This window comes from Callionymus lyra, chromosome 7 (genome assembly GCF_982586985.1).
Source record: "Callionymus lyra chromosome 7, fCalLyr1.hap1.1, whole genome shotgun sequence".
Lineage (NCBI taxonomy): Eukaryota > Metazoa > Chordata > Actinopteri > Syngnathiformes > Callionymidae > Callionymus > Callionymus lyra.
In genome coordinates, this window is record NC_141824.1 from 22,088,180 (window position 1) to 22,105,773 (window position 17,594).

General features: G+C 41.1%; 1 protein-coding gene across 2 annotated transcripts in view; it reads left to right on the plus strand.

Moving 5' to 3' along the window:
- The window catches only part of schip1 (schwannomin interacting protein 1), a 189,783-nt gene that overhangs the window by 135,303 nt on the left and 36,886 nt on the right, over positions 1-17,594 (plus strand). Inside the window, exons 1-2 of one of the 2 annotated variants that reach the window (XM_087796383.1) lie at positions 12,793-13,031; positions 15,550-16,317. In XM_087796383.1, coding sequence (XP_087652509.1) covers positions 13,023-13,031; positions 15,550-16,317 — 777 coding nt within the window. In that variant the 5' untranslated portion in view covers positions 12,793-13,022. Of the gene's footprint in view, positions 1-12,792; positions 13,032-15,549; positions 16,318-17,594 lie in introns of those variants that run through there. The other variant, XM_087796382.1, reaches the window with a different exon arrangement.

Here is a 17,594-nt window from a genome sequence, read left to right on the forward strand (position 1 = left end):
ACAGACCACACCGAACTTTCTCTCTGTCTCACGCGGACTCTCACTTATCTTCCACTCTTCATTACTTTCAGCACCTTTTTAAGGACAGATTCCTTCAGCCCATGTTCTGCTCCGTAGATGACTTCACCATTGCTCGTTTGTCATCCCACTCTTTGTCCCGACTCTGTCATCTGTCCCTGGGAACCCGACCTGCTTTTACTATCTACTTTTGGACTTTTGTTTTCTTCCCGTCTTTTCCATCCTGCTACACATTCCCCACAAGAAAAAAAACATCTTCCGCCTCAGGCCTCATCTTCTCTGGTCTTTTTTTTTTTCCTATCCTTGCATTTTTGCTACCTTGAATCTCATTAGCCGCTTCAATGCTAAAGGGTTGTGGTACTAAATTAAGGAAGCCCTTTAGCTCGTCGGTGTCTGTTTGTGTCCCAACATGCATACAGATGATCGGGTTGAATATTCTGACTTCCTTAATTCTTCCTTATCATTAGGTTGCACTTCACGCCAGTGAACAACTTCATGAAACGTTGTCCATAATTCCACTAGTTGGCACTCTTAAATCATAATGTTTGTCTTTGAGGGGAAAAATATAAATGGAACCACCTTACAGTTGTAAGCCAATAGCGCCATCTACTGAGCTTGGAAAATGATTAACCTGCTTCATGACCCAACCATCAATGAACCCAACCCTTTCTCTTCTTAACCAAGACAGTCAACAGTCAGTCGCAGGGTGTAAGACGTACAAACTTCAACCACAAACTGGTACTAATAGAATGTTTTTGGACTGTGGGAGGAAACTGGAGTGCGTGGAGTAAACCCACACAACATGGGGAGAACATACAAGCTCCACACAGAAAGGTCACAAGGTGACTCACTCCTGACCAGGAAGCAAACCGACAACCTTTTGTGTGAGGCGATTGCGCTAACCCCTGCGCAACCATTAGCCCCTAAGTTGTTTCCCTATATAGTAAATCATCCTTTTCTGATGTTCCTGTAATTTCCGGAAGTTTTAATATATCATTCTGTGTCTGAATGAATAGTTCAGGGTGAGACGTCTTCATCACTTTTTGTCTTGCCATAATCATCCTTATACGAACTGACAACCTCAGCCTGGACAGTGGTGGGATCCAAACTACATTTGCAAGTGTTGTGTTTTCAGAGAAGCATGAAGTCCAGCATCCGCGTGTTTCATTACTTAACATTTCCCCCGAGCAGCAATAATAAAACAACGCGTCGTTGTTACTCCTCATTATCTTTCATCTTTTTATGTGTGGATGGTGAGGTTCATCTTTATCTCGCGATCCAATTTCCATTTCCTCTCAGGCCACGCTGGAGTCAGGTGGCCATTAGTCACCTGATTTACTGTCACGAGTGCACATTTGCAAGTCGTGCGCTTGACTCGGAGCAATGTCTTGCTTTGATATTAAATGATGCTCGCGGTTAGCGAGGGGATGATTTACTGCTCGCGTGCGGGATGTTTGTCTCCATGTTTGGCGACTTGTCTAACGCAGTTTTGCAGGAATACTTGCCGTACAGCCTCCCATTTCTAATTAGTGTCTGATCGATAGTTGTGATGCGGCGCGTGGGGAGCCATGTTGGAGCAGGGGAACTGTGACATTTCGGCGGACAGGGATTACTCCGTTGACCTTATTGTTGTGATTAAAATTCAGTCCAGTACTCCCACGAGTGACCTCACGTCGAGATGCTAGAGGTTGTTGAAAAAGGCATGTCGTCGTTGCCTTTGCTTCTGCTGTGGAAACCTGGGGAAAAAACAACCATAATTAAATTCTTTATTCCGTTTTTTTTTTTTCCTAAACTCATTTCAACAGGAATGAATCTTTTTGGATTTAAATTATTGCTGCATCCATCTTTTAGCTTTTACTTAACAACCAATTTGCTCTGTACAAGATTTGCAATTTATGGGATGGCTTCCTCTGGCCAACGTGTGCCTTCTCCCTGCAGTGCACACACACACACACACCTACACACACATATGCACAGACACACCAAATACACACATACACATGCATGAAAACACACACTTGCCATCACACACACACACACACACACACACAAGCACTCACAAACAGGTACATATGCAAAGACACGCCAAATACACACAAACACATTCATGAAAACACACACTTACCATCAGACACACACACAAAGGCACTCACACCTGCACAGACACACACAAATATTAAAACACTCGCACATGTATACACATGCACACACACACACACACATGCACAGAAACACAAAAAACACTTAGACATGCACACATATGCCAAATACACACACGTGCACAAAAACACACTCTTACCATCACACACACATATGTACACACACACACTTACACATGCACAGACACATCAAATACACACACACACCTGCACAAAAACACACACCCTACCATCACACACACAAATTCAAATACGCATGCACAGACACATGCAGAGACACACAAATACACTCACACATGCACAGACACACCAAATACACACATATGCACAAAAACACACACTTACCATCACATGCACACACACGCACACACACACACACTTACACATGTACAGACACACACACACAAACACGCAATAACACACAAACACATGCACAAAAACACACTAAGCACCTCGAGCAGACACATAAACAATTTGAGGTTTGAAAAAACTCTTATAATACTTCACATGCTTCATTAAACTAAACTCGCTGACACAACAAACATGGTATTCCAAAACAAGAACGCTTCAGCTCATTGTACTACTGAGAGTGACGAATCTTGAATTTACATGTGGATCCAGACTGTAGTCAAGAACACAAGCAACAATTTTTATAATGTTTCTTAACATTTCCTTTAAAAAATATATTGATAACTTTTCAGTATTATTAGGTTTTTGTTATTTTGCTAATAGTCTTACAAACACAGAAGTAAATTATCTTCATGGTGGTCGTAAAATCCAACAGACCAAATTAGAAGGCAAAAAGAAACTTGTGTATTCTATAAATTTGGCCATTTTATTCAATTTTCTCCTGGACCAGATCCTGGACATGCCTGTTTTTTTTTTACAATTATCGACAGTTAGTCAATTCTACACACTTCCACTGCTGAGTAAGTTTTAATCTTCAAGAAAAGTTTGGTCTTATCTTTGCTTTTCTCAGATATCTAACACCAGCACTGCTAAAATCAATGCTAATAAAATGGTGTTTTTGGATTTGGAACTGGAGCTGAGGTTGCCTCTTGAATGTTTTGTTTGTGTCGCTTTTTTTCGTACTCACAGACTCACTACTGACTCTCCACGCAGGTCATTGCCAGTCCGGGTATTTTAGGCAACTGACGCACACGCCACGAGGTCGTGTTACAGAGAAGATCTGCCTTCAGAGAACAGAAGTGAACAAGATGACATTTAGCTTTGAATGGAAAACCTAGTAAAAGTACAGTTTTTTTCCCTTTTGTTGCATTATAATTAAGTTTTTCAAAGCAAAATGCAGACTCAAAAATGTCCTCTTATTTTGGGGGTGTATTGGATATGATTTTTTCCATAACCTGTATTTGGGAAGTTACTCGCATATATGTGAGTTTTACTGGCACATTAATCGCTGTGTGATGTATAATGGACTAGCAGCGACCGGGCGAAAGAGCAGGATTGCAATTTAGTTGGGGTTCCAGTGAAGGGGAAGGAGTCAGTTGGTTTAGGAAGAAATCCAAATCTGTCACACCTGTTTGAAGTGAGTGCTGTTTATCTCGCTCGCAGAGCAGCGAGCTCTTTACGGCGGCGGCGAGGAGAGTGTGCAGGGAGCGGATAATGGCTTATAATGGCTGGAGTAGTGAGAGAGGAGGACAGCTGTGGCACGGTGGCAGTAAAAATGGAGATGGAGTGGTGGTGGGGAGTTCGATGGCACCGGGGGAATCGTTTTGGGGATGAGAATCCCTGCGTCGCCCTCGCCCATACCGGCGAGGGAAAAAAAAGGTATAGGAGCCGAGGAGAGACGTTCGGCAGACGAGGAGGGAAATATGATGAACGTTGAACTGACAGATTTATGAGAGCAAAGTGGTCTGAAAGCCTCCCACATCCTTCCCCTCCTCTCCAGCCTCTCAGGATAGGCTCCCCGGGATCTTAGCGGCCATTAAATTTGCAAGATGTTTACATAAACTGAGTTCTGGCCAACGTCCTGAGATTGTCCTTATGCCTCCTACCTTACCCGCCCACGCAACACACATCTCCGGTCGGTGCATTCGCTTTATTACGACAATTAGATGTAAATTACAGGCGGCGAGACGGTTTCGACACAAAAGTGACACAACAAGGTGTCGTGTTAGCTGTCCAAATCTGTATGTAAAGAGGAGCGTTAGTCATTAATATATTCTTCATTTGGCATTTCTGGGATTGATGGAGGGTTCAACGCCCTCCTGCTTATCCAGCCTCCGAGCCTCTCCAGCAGTTATCTGTGGTGCTGCACCGAACATCGGCACGTAGAGCCTGGAGCAGGGAGATGAAGAGAGGCGATGAATCCAGAATATAAAAGTAGAAGTGAGAAGAGAGGAACTGGGCCAGTGAGGAAAAAAAAGTGCTAGAAGTAGAAAAAAAAACACAAGAAACATGTGAGCTATAATAGGGAGGGATGATCAGTGAGATAGCAGCACCGGTGAAGTCCATCAAATCTGGTCCCCAAAGTGAGAACACTTCTGGTAAATTCATTTTTAAACACTCACTGTTGAAATCAGTTTGTGCGTTTTAAGGTTGGAACTTTCGACCCTCAGGAATGAGAAAAGACCCAAAGAGTTTACTCGTTGAAAGTACGACACCATTAAGTCAATCGTTGTTTATCGTAAAGGTAGTGGTTGTATCCTCACTATAACGTTTGTCACTGTGGCAAAACGGTACCGCAAAAATGTAAACGTTAGAAGAGGGTGAGTCCAGTCAAAGCAGGTTCTTCACAAACATTGCTTTAGGTTGTACATGTACTTATATTAATGGAATAAAATACCACTGCTGAGAAAATCTCGATTAAGTAAACTGGTTATGTGTGCAGCTTCATAACTCACCCACTCAAAACAGTTTTTTGGTGTAAAGTGAAACCATGACTGATTCTGGTTTAAGTCTGAGGTTATTGAGTCGTATCTTGATTAAACACTGAATCTTTAAAATGTTACATTTGAAAGAAAGTTAGTGACTTGTTTTTTCCTCCTCTCTGTGGTTTCTTGACGTATAAAAACTATTATGTAAGTACCTTTTGATTACTTACATCCGACAGTTGATGCCTGATAAATCCATTATTATTCCACTGCTAATTCTTCTTATTCTTTGTTTAAAGTTCGTAAACTTTGGTGAAAGATAAATACAAATGTTGATCAGTGCTATAAGAATATTTTACGTTTTAATTGACATTTTAAATCATCAAGCTTCTCTTTTATTGAAATGTTTTTATTAATTTCCAATAACAGCAAATTCCACCTTTGAATATATAAATCATTGAATTAAATTAATATATATCATAAAATAATTCCCTGCTGGACGCTTTTTTATAAAACAAATCCAAAGTTTCAACATTAAAATGTTAAATTCAACCATATTCTGATGCCACAGATATACTTCCATAGACACATAGTCTACAAAGATTAAACCCTAAACATTTACACATTTAACATCGATACTTTAACTCATTTCTCAATTGTTTTATGAATAAGAATTCAAAGCACGGTAGAAAATAGTTTCACAAGAGCCACAGAAAACAAGTTTTCGGAGACAAACATTGAAATTCAGGCCTGTGCGGCGCCTCGACGAGGATCATTGACTCCATCATTGGGTGGAAATGTAAGATACCTGCAGGAGAAAGGTCAATGAAATACTCTTCCGAGGGGAGACGGTTGCTGCGGCTGCTAATACGCGTAATTAGATTCAATAGAAATACGTAATTGCATGCCGATTAAATTAGACGAGTGGCAAATTCAATTGTAGTTTGAATTTTTAAAAAAAAGAAAAGGGAAAAACAATATCGGATTACACCGATGACAGAATGTAGTAACACACACCTGTTGGTTTGATTCATTATTCCACGACTTCCCGGAGGATTGATTGATGCAACAATTGACTTCCTGGTTTCTTTCATAAAGTGAGTGAGGTCCTGGTCATAATAAAACAAATTCAGGATGTTAATGCTGGATGAAGGATGTTGCAATGTTGGGTGAAAAGCTATGAGATGTTTCTGACGTGGAGGGCAGAGGCCTGTCACGACAGGAAGTACAGGATCAATAATTGATCCAGACAGTGTTCCACCACCTGCAGTGCCTCCTCAGGGTCCTCAGTCTCACATCCTCACAGTCGACCTGATCTTCCACGTCAATGTCCAGATCAGTGCGTCAAGAGGGTTCAAATCTCCGGTCAAACTGTGTTTAGACGTGGTGGACGTCAGCAGGCGATTCTTAAAGGATCCCTTAAAAAAAAGAACCTCCAGATGTAATCTCATCAAAAGTACGAGCACATTTGCCGCAGAGTTAAGGTCTGTTTCCTTTCTTTACACTCAGGCATTTTTCTAATCTGGTTCCTGGTTCAATACTTCCCTGAAATGTTCTTACGCTGCACTTCCTGAGCTCTCAGGATGATTAGAGCAGCAGCAGGTAGGATTCTTGCATAAAACAACAGGGAAGTGATCCAATTTGGTGAGAGCAATACATTCCGCGGACATCTGCCCACCGCAGAGCACCAAGTTGGCCGAAGTGCTGACAGCGAGGCCGACGCGGGACGTGCCAGGGCAGAAGCTGAGACGATGCCACTCTTCACCTTTTATTTTGATGAGCCGCAGATTCTTGAGCCAGGTTGTTTTTTCCTCTATAAAAATAGAACAAAGCGATTCATATTTCTTTATCATCGGGTCAGTGCCATTATTTATTTACCCCGCAATAGACACGATAGACTCAATTTGATTCATAATGCAAATATGTATTGCTAAATATTCAATATTATGTATTTCATTATGAGGACGAGATAAGTTCGCTATTTAACTTGAGTTCTACATATCCTTTTAGAATTACTGTATACAAAGTGTTACGAATGATTGTTGCTAGCACTGTTATGAACTAGCTAAGCTAGCAAGAAGGAGCATTTAAGTTAAAAATTATTTTTTTATTTAAATTGAAAAATATACCTAGGCTCCTACAATGGTTTGAGTCTTCTCAAAGAAACAGTGTCTTTGTAATTGCTACAACAGAAAAAAGCGTTACAGGGTTTATTTTAGTTGAAAAAGATACCTTGGCTCCTATAATGGTTTGAGTCTTCTAAAAGAAACAGTGTCTTTGTGATTGCTAGAACAGAAAAAAGCGTTACAGGGTTTATTTAAGTTGAAAAAGATACCTTGGCTCCTATAATGGTTTGAGTCTTCTAAAAGAAACAGTGTCTTTGTGATTGCTAGAACAGAAAAAAGCGTTATGGGGTTTATTTAAGTTGAAAAAGATACCTTGGCTCCTATAATTGTTTGAGTCTTCTCAAAGAAACAGTGTCTTTGTAATTGCTAGAACAGAAAAAAGCGTTATGGGGTTTATTTAAGTTGAAATAGATACCTTGGCTCCTATAATGGTTTGAGTCTTCTCAAAGATACAGTGTCTTTGTAATTGCTAGAACAGAAAAAAGCGTTACAGGGTTGTGCGTCAAAATTGCACAATTTGCACAAATCCCACTTTTTATATCATGAGTTAAACTTTAATTATCAATGCTTTATAAAGGTCATTGTTTCATTAAATAATTATTATTTTAAGGAGTATGAGTTGATGTTTGGGACTTTCCTTACATGTGAAAAATGTGCCTGGTTTTTGTCAAAAATTAGCTACAAATTAAAATAAGTGCATTGTAATGTATGTAACGCAAATTAACAGTTTGCTATTTAACCGGTATAATTTACAAAGGGTTATTGTCCTAGCATTAGCTAGCACGTTAGCATTAGTCATTAACCAGCGACGCCAGCGAGGACCCGATGATACGTCGAGGCGAGTCATATTTGCCGAGTAAATTACCGTGAACTGCCTCTTGGCTAAATTTAGAGAAAACAAAGATGTTCACTTGTCTCTAATGCTATCATTATCATCAGCGCGACGTCGCTCTCATTCTGATTGTGATTCTTATCGTCCTCCTCCCACTCGCTCGCACTCGTCCGCTGCCGTCTCCACCATACAGTATGTAAACACAATTATGAAGGGAGCGTGACGCAGAAGTGCCGACTCAAGCACAATAGGAGGATCTTTTTTAAATGGACCTAATGGCTATGACTGGACAAGATGTTGTTCTCTGGGGTCATTTCACAGTTGGTTAGCAGCAGAAGTTGTTGACTGCATGTACAGTAAGCGGGATCAATACTTGACAGGCAGGTATTATAGTTGCAGTGTGTTTTGTCTGAGTATAAAGTACAGGTGGTTTAAGAGAAAAAAACTCTCCCAGATCTGCTTTGTTCGCCTCTTTAGTGAGCGGCCGGTGTTAAATGCAGTCTTTGCCGCGCTTCCGACCAAGATTGATGGCCGGCTTCAGTGACTTGACCACCCATTCTGTTCTAAAAAGGCGGGTCGGTGGGTCGGTCATGGGTTCAACTTCTATTCTGGTGCTCCCGACACTTCGATTTATCATCAGCGTGTCCGGCTCGTACTGCGGCTTTTGTGTTGAAGGCAGCTGCTTCTTGCAAAAGCGTCGTCGTGGTGAGTTGCTGACATTCTTAAAAGTCATTGAACGTGCGCTTCACGGGCATCGTCCGCCTTCACCTGTGTCCAGGTGTGCACTCTTTAACCCTTTAGTGACCGACCTGCCACTTCAAACAGGATTCAAAAAAAGATTCAAACACAATCTTAAACCTGAGAGTTTCGCCCTGATACTTGTATAACTCTGGATTTTAAGCTATATTTTTTCATTTATTGATGACATATATGTGCATAAATTGCTTTTCTTTTCAGTCTTTATCTAAAAACATTCAGTTAAGGTGGTTAACTTGAAGAAGGTTTTATAAAAAAAAGAAAACATCCTGATATAGGTCGCCTACATTTTCCAAGAAATATACCAAAAGAAATTGGTTTGATAGCATAATCATGCTAAAATGCTAAGATTCTTAATGAAGTTTATAATTCTGGCCAGGAGTTACGCTGAAAGGTGGTTGCAATTGAGAAAAAAATAATCTGTGACTGTCAGGTTTGGAATCAGGCTTAAAACTTTTACTTAAACAAGGAATATAAATAAATTAGATCTGGTTCAAAGTCACATATGTACTTTACTTGTAAAGTATGTGACTTTGAACCAGATCTGATACAACAAAAGAAGGAGAATAACACAGAGTTAACATGTCTGTCTGAATTCTTTGTGAAGCACAGAGCTGTTAAGTCGCAGTTTTCACAAGCTGTACACTATTTTACTACAAAGTTTTCAACCAAACTTGAATGATTTATTAAAGCTCAAGGTCGGAGTCAGCGTTCACTCCTTCAGTGAGAATACCTGCCACATCTTTACTCCCACATTCCTTTCCCACACAAGTAACCGTATTGATACAATTCTGATAAAATAATACCTGCATTTCCCAGTCAGTGACCCAGAGTTCATGGTCAAATGAAGAAAATTTGATCACAGATTTCAGTTTTTATACTTTTATAACAAAATGTTAAGATTAATTGGATAAAAAATAATAATGAAGTGCTCAAGAAAAGCTTTTTAAAAAAAATGTAATTGTTTTTTTTTTTTAAATATATATATATATAACCACTCTTACAGGGCGTGTATTTTTAAGGAATTTAAACACAATATTTAAGCTATTCAACAGTGTATCACCGATCCAAAAAATATATTTCAATTATTAAGTTGAGACAATTTTTTTTTAAATAATATAAAAAGGTGATTGTTGAGCTAATTATTCTCTGAAGTGGGTCGGCAGGAGTTTTAATGTGTAACGTTAGGGTTAGAAAATATATCTTTTCTCTTCTTCCGCAGTAGTCCGGTCACCTAATGGTCTCGTCAGTGTGTTTTTTGTCGTCCAGGGCTCTCGTGGGTGAGTGGGAGTGAGACACTAAGCCCGGTACAAACTCACTCTGGGTTCAGCAGGCTGCTAACAGGTTCTGAAGATGACACAAAACGCTGCAGATGCTTTTCTCGATTCACTCGTCGTGTCCGAGGTCTCCTCTCATCTCAGGCCTAATTTCCCATCGCGAGCGCAGACTCCTGGCCCGGCCTCTGAGCAACGGAGCACATAGTTGCTCCATTTCGCCCGAACCACTTCAGAGTCAATCAGGATCTGATACTCTCGGAGACCTCCTGCGGACCGGGTCAAGATAATACTTGTATTTAGTCCTTTTAGATGAACAACAATAGAGACTATCCAGCTGCTCTTAAAACAATCTCCTCTGTCATTGAATCACTTCACATGTATGTATTAGCTCCACTGATGGAAGGTTCACTAACAGTTTGAGCTACATTAGTATTTAATCGACTAACTTTGTTCAGAAACTCAGATGAATTTTGTGTCGTTCATACTTCCTTCTCGCCCACATCCATCTGTTTTCCTCCAACATCAAACTTGTGCACTTTTAAAGCTTTTCCTGCTGAATGTTTCGAGGCGCAGATGCTGGAGAAGAAGTCGTCAACAGAACTTCTTTTAGACGTTTTCCTTTGATCCGCACGTGTTCTATATTGATCGGCTCACTTCATGGCTGTTGTAGATTCTGTGGATCCTTAAGAAAAACTCAAATCTCGCTCGTCGAGTCACTCACCAAGTGTCACTTCTTCAGAGACGCTTTTGAACGTGGAATCAAACTCCTCCTCTCGCCGGTTTATCACCAGCCTTCGACTTGATCTCCCTCTTAAGCGAATGCGAATTACCAGCTGCTTCCAGATAAAACTCAAAGTGCGACATGAAGATGTCATGACACGATGGCGCTGACGCCTCCTCAGCGCCGACACCGCAGCTGCCATCTGCTCAAGTTAAGTGTGTGAGAGCACTGGCGTGTGTGTGTGTGTGTGTGTGTGTGTGTGTGTGTGTGGACTCTTAACGCAGCACTTTAATCCGTCATGATCCGCAAACAGGACTGGAAAATAAAGCGTGACGGCGAGAAACACAAGCCGTGATTCCTGCGACTCTGAGACGACATGGGAAGTTACGACGACTCAAAGCTCTCGTGGTCGCGAATAACACAAGAAGGTTCCTGTGACAATACTCTCGAAAACTATCATTATGATTATTAAAATGAAGGTTTTGAATTCATAAAGCTGATGTAAAACCTTGGTCCTGGTTGGACAACCTCTAAAAACATTCATGGATAATCTAAGAATATTTGCAAATTATAATTTCTTCAACAATTTACATTTTTGGATCATTTACAAAAATTGTGACATAAAAGGTGAATTTGTATGCCTTATTTAACTAATTGTAAATATATCCATTTTTCTTCTTCAATTATTTAAGTGGAAAATATTTAATTTTCTTAAAAAAAAACATTTTCTGAGCTATATACTCTAAAATATGACAAATCTAAATAACCCACAAAGATTTATCCTCATTTCTTCACTCAGAACATTTTCATAAATTCTGACAGCTGCAGGAATTCAATGTCTTTCTGATTCAAAATACGATGAATAAGAAAACTAATAATAATAAAAACATGAAAAGAAAATAATGCTACAATCTTCCTCTCTCTTTGCGCTTGATGGAGTCTACTGACTCCTTTAAGAAACATCTTAAGACGTTTCTATTTGTGCAGGCTTTTCCTTGAATTTCTCGAACTCCTGTGTTGTTCTCTGTGTTGTCTTGATCTTTGAAGTATGTACTGTTTTGAGTATTGTTTTGATTGTTAAAGCGCTTTGTGACCCTGGTCTCGAAAAGCGCTATATAAATATATATTACTTACTTACTTACTTACTTACAATTGTTCCATCGCACATTTATCCATATGTTTATCATCTGCCGTATCGTTTCTGAAGCCGTTGCACGTAAATATTTTGACATTTTTTGGTCTCAAAGGTGTCTTTCAAACATTGTGTATTTGCAATTTGATAGGACTCACCACTTTGTGTTTCATCTCAAATTAAAAAGCAAGAAGTGAAACATCAATCATCGTGTGTCTAGAATATATTTCACCTTCTTTTAGATCGCACGCACAATCTTAGTCACTCACCCTCAACTTGTGGGTAACTCTCCTCCAAAAAAAAATCTAAAAAGCTATTGAGTGAGAGCAAACGTGAAACTAAATGTTACTTAATTTCTTAATTGTCGATCTTATATCGTATTTATTTCCTTTATTCCAAATAAATTGTGGTTTAATGATACAAAATAAAGCTTTTAAAAGGTTCAATAATCAAATATGCTCAAATACCTTCAAACTTCTTATAATAATCTTGAGTTTCTTTGAGGACGATTGTGTAAAAAAAAAAAAGCTTAAATCCAGATTCATTCAAACTTTTAAAGCAACTTTTTTTCAACCCTTATGTCATGATCAGCGGTTTATTTATTTTAGTGCCGCAGAAACCTACTCCTAATAATCCAACTCAAATATTTAAAAACAAAATGTAACCCTTGTTTGGTGAATCCATCCTGAATATGTTCACCTCACTAGCCCTCCCTGCTGTCCTCCCCCCTCGGTGTCGCCTGCGAGGTCAGCGGGTGCAGGAGGCTGGGCTTCAGTCCTCGTCACTCTCGTCCTCACATGTGGACCCGGCAGTGAGACTCGAACCAGCAGCAGCAGCAGCAGCAGCAGCAGATCCTCGCTGACTTGTGCGCTGGTTTTGGGTGTGAGCTGCTGCGCGTGTGTGAGGGTGTGCGCGCGCGCTCAGCTCCAGCTGATCGCCACTAGAATCCCCGGATTATTGAACCCACTTCGGCATCGCGACTCGTCTCAGCGATGAATCCTGCGCCGGCTTCCCGTCCGCGCGCCCGGGAACACGCCCGCCCTTAGAAACCAGCGCGAGCTGTGGGTGTGGGTGTGTGTGTGGGGGGAAATCCACGGCATCACAGCTGACTGACAGCCGGGATCTGAACCCCTTGACAATGTCTTGAGACGTGGACGGACGGACGAGATGATGACAGTGAGTAGAACTTATGGAGCGATCAGTGGGGCCTGGTTGTGGTGCTGATGCTGGAGATGATGATGATGGTGATGATGATGATGATGATGGTGAGGGTGGCACTGGTACAGACGGTGCTGTCAGTCAGCTGTGCTGTCATCCATCATCATCATCATCATCATCACCATCATCATCATCACCTCGGTTCTCGTCGGAACATGACATCATTCGCTGGTGACTTTGCACATTTGAGGGAATCATCGCGTCATCATCGCTTTGACTAGAACTGGTCCTGGTCCCACTGGGCGTGGGTCTGGAGCTGTGCAGCCGCGGTCAGTTTGGGGGGGGCTTGGGTGGGGAGAGAGGGGGGGAGACAGGGGGGTCGCTGCTGCAGCTGTCAATTTGCATGCGTTTGTTTGTGGGTTCCTGTCCCGCCTGTATGGACCTCACTTAATCCCGTAGCGGATCAGCTTTAGCGCGCCAGTCTCTCTCTCTCTTTCTCTCTCTCTCTCTCTCTCTCTCTCTCTCTCCACCCTCAAACACTTTAACTGATTAAAATGATTCTGACCACGTGACCGGGCTGACATTCGGGAGTGACCGTCCGACCCGGACGGCGTTTTTTTTCGAGGTGTCGGATCCGCGTCTGGAGAGACTCTTCTCAACTATATACACGGCGATCGCGTTTCCAGTTATTTCTGGTGTCGGTTCCGTTGTGGATCCAGAATGAGCGTCTGGTTCTCTGGACGCTGGTGCCGGTGACCCGCGGGTCTGATGTGCGCGTCGGTAAGATCGTTGACCGGTTCACTGTCTGGATCTGAAGTAACGTGTTCGTTGTGTTGCGATTGTTGTCATCACTTTTTTTTGTGTGTTGGATTGAAGACATTAGGCAGTTGCTGAGAGTAACTGTTGTGCTTTATACAAGGAGAATACTGTGTTATTTTGTGACCCTGGTCTAGAAAGGCGCTATATAAATAGAGATTATTATTATTATTATTTTATTTAAGTTAAGTTGAATATCACTTCATGTTTGACGCACAATACGTCATATTGATAGATAGATAGATAGATAGATAGATAGATAGATAGATAGATAGATAGATAGATAGATAGATAGATAGATAGATAGATAGATAGATAGATAGATAGATTTTGACTTTTCAAAGCTAAGAAAAAACGTATATCTTGCCAAGGTTTTCCGAACTTACTTTGTTTTTCCCTTCCTGTGATGTCATTTTCCAACCAAAAGTTTCTCTTTATTACTGACCACAAGTCTTCAGTAAAACGTTTATGATCTTAATCATCTTACATAATGTTGTTTGTTTTCATTAACTTGACTGTCCAAACTTAACTTAATTGATTTAAGTTTCTTGTAAAAGAAACAAGAAGCTCATTCATCCATTCATTGTCTACTGCTTTAGACTGGAGCCTATCCCAGTATCATAGGGCGTGAGGCAGGGGACACCCTGGACAGGACGCCAGTCTGTCGCAGGGCTCGTATTCATTTCAAATGTTGCCCCCAAAATAAATGACCCTCCACTCATCTTTTCATTTTTTTGGAGGCACAGTGATCTTAGGCCCGTAGGGCGGGAAGAAACTGATAACTCTGCAGGAGAGGGTTCAGGTCGGGTAGAGATTTGTAGAAGCTTGTAAACAACGTGGACGTTTTCATTGCCTGTGAACTAATGAGACGGACGGTGATGGTGGCTCGGCAGGAGCGAGACCTTCAAGGTTAGACGGCAACTCTGGTATCATTTTTCCTTGTCACTTGGTGAAGTAGCAGCGATATCCAAGTGTCAGTCACTCTCTGCCGACACGTTAAATGTGGCTCCTCCCTTGTATTTTTCTTTATTTACAATTTATTACAGTACAAATGAAGTGTTTCATTAAATTATATTAGTTGACAAGTAATTCCTCTGCTTCAGAATCTCTTTATTGTCAAAGAATAACATGTAACACATGACAGTGATTTTTTTGTCTTTATAGCGCTGGCAAACAGTACAAAAATAATAAAATTTAAAAGGAATACAAACTAAATAAATTATTTAAAAAATATATAAATAATAAATATAAAAAATAAATAGATGAAATAAATAAATTACAATGATACATTTTATTAAAAATGGGAATATAAATTAATTGCAAACATATACCAATTAAAAAACATCATTAATTCTTGTTAAAAGCTTGTTTTTTTCATTGTGAAAATTGTTTAATGTTTACCATATTTATGGTGTTATCTATTAGCTATATCCTTATGTACATCTTTTGATTAATGTCAATAAGTTTTTGAATTATACGTAGCTTTTATTTGGCACAATAAACACTGGAATCTTTTTAAAATACATTTGAAATAACAGAGCCTTCGTAGAAAATTAAGTTGTAGCACGTAAAACTGTGTCAAGCACAGTCCTACATGAAGAAATGTACTGTTCAGAGAGTAAAACCAACAATGGCAGGAAGCGTCTTTTGCCTTCCTGCAGCACAACAGTCTTGCTCCTTCTGAACCAGGTCCTCAACTGTTTTCTTCTTGTCATTGCAGGATTATCGGGAGGATGGCATGGACCTGGGCAGCGATGCTTCCAGTCGCTCCAGCTCAGAGTCCAACTCCAACAAGGTCACGCCCTGCTCCCCTTCTCCCGACCTGACCACCCTGGAGGACTACAAGTCCTCTCCTTCTCTGGACCTCGTCACCCTAGACGACTATGAGGAAGACGAGGACTACCAAGAGTACAAGAAGAAGGTGATGGAGGAGTGGGAGAGCGAGTACGGAGAAGAGAGTCCCTCTCCTCAGCCTCCATGTCCGGAGGAAGGCGTGGGCGGCGTGGACGGGGCCGACCCTGTCGGCGGAGGCTTCAGGAAGTCCATGAACAGGCGAAGCCTGGCCGAGGAATTACAGGATGTGAAGACCGTCCCTCCTCTTCCTGCCCCCGCCGTGCGCGTCGCCACCTCAGAAGCTGCCGTCCCAGAGGAACTTAAACAAAATGGGAATGTGATTTTGCCCAGAAATAGCCAGCTCCAGAGGCGCGGAAGTGGGACTCGCAAACCCAGACATCGCAGCTCGAGTCAGGGCAGAGGGAGGTGGAACACTGGGGGCAGCGGCGGAGAAGATGGAGGTGGAGGCACCGGGGCAGTAGGGCACCGGGCGGGGAGATACAAGGAGGAGGCGTGCGGCGAGGAGGAACCTCTGCCCACCATGGACTGGGCCGCGCTGGAGAGGCACCTGGCGGGGCTGCAGTGCAGGGAACAGGAGAACCAGAACCTCAACCACAATCAGAACTACAACGTGGGCAGAACCAACTACACTTCGGTGAGTCAGACAAACTCTATCTTTGGTTCCTCTGGTGGCTCGTTGTTTACAGCTAATGTAAGCCATGTGCAGAGACTATTAGAAGTACATTCATGTGTACTATGACGATGTCTTTTATACCAAAATTGAAATAGTATACCTTAAAGTTTAATTTCGACATACTTAAAAATAGTATACTGATAGTAGAGTGTATCCCCAGGAGACGTAATGTTGCCGGTTTGTGTCCTGCCTATTAAATGTTGTGCGTATACTTTATGTATAAAACTAAAAACTAAACTACAGACTTGGACTTAATACCTTGTAAAGAAAGTATACTTCTGCAAATGTAACTATATACTTGGAGTGTGTACCTAGTACACTTGTAGTATAGACATTAGTATACTTCTGTAAACTAAACTGTAGACTTTAAGTGTATAACTAGCACACTGTTAGTATAGAGATGAGTATACCTAAATGTATACTACTGAAAACTAAACTATAGTCTCTGAGTGTATACCTAGTACACTTGTGATATAGAGATGAGTAAAATTTTGGAATACTTCTCTACACTAAACTATAGACTCTGAGTATTTACCTTATACACTGGTAGTTTAGAGACAAGTACATTTTAAAATTTATTTAAACTTCAAATGTTTCAATTGAGTTCAAAGAAGTATCAAATTAGTTTACTTTTAGCAAGTACATATGCTGTACTTAAGTATATTTCCAGTGTACTAGTTTTTGTTAATGAATGTTAATGGAAGAGTCAATGACAACTGATTCCATTAGGTTTAAGAAGACTCAGATAATCCTCTTGGCTCTGTGACATTTCTACCAGAAGGTGGCAGTGTTGCACTGACATTCCTCAGCGAGCGCCTCAATCCCTGCTGTGTCGCTTTGCTTTAGAATGTGCAAATATTTGACATCTAAGCATCGATTCAAGCAGGTGGTTACATGAATGTAAATATTATCATGCTGGATAAAAGTTGCACAAATCTTCAAAACAAAAATAAAAGCTTGTTTCGTTGGACCTGAGGCCACATTTTAAGTAAAGATCTCGTGTCTTGAGGGAGGGAAACATCCTTTGTCCTGCCAGACAATGACTGCAGCAAGTGCCAGTGCGGGTGTGTCGTACGTCTTTGTCGGTCAGTCCCAGGGGCCCTTCTGTCTCCCCGAGGCACGTCAGGAATGCAGCCGGTGAATTGGGGGATGAGACAAAGGAAATAGAGGGGAAAGTGCCGGCTGATATCTTCAGGATCATTCCGTCCCGGCCTGGTGTGTTTCTGTCAGAGTTCATT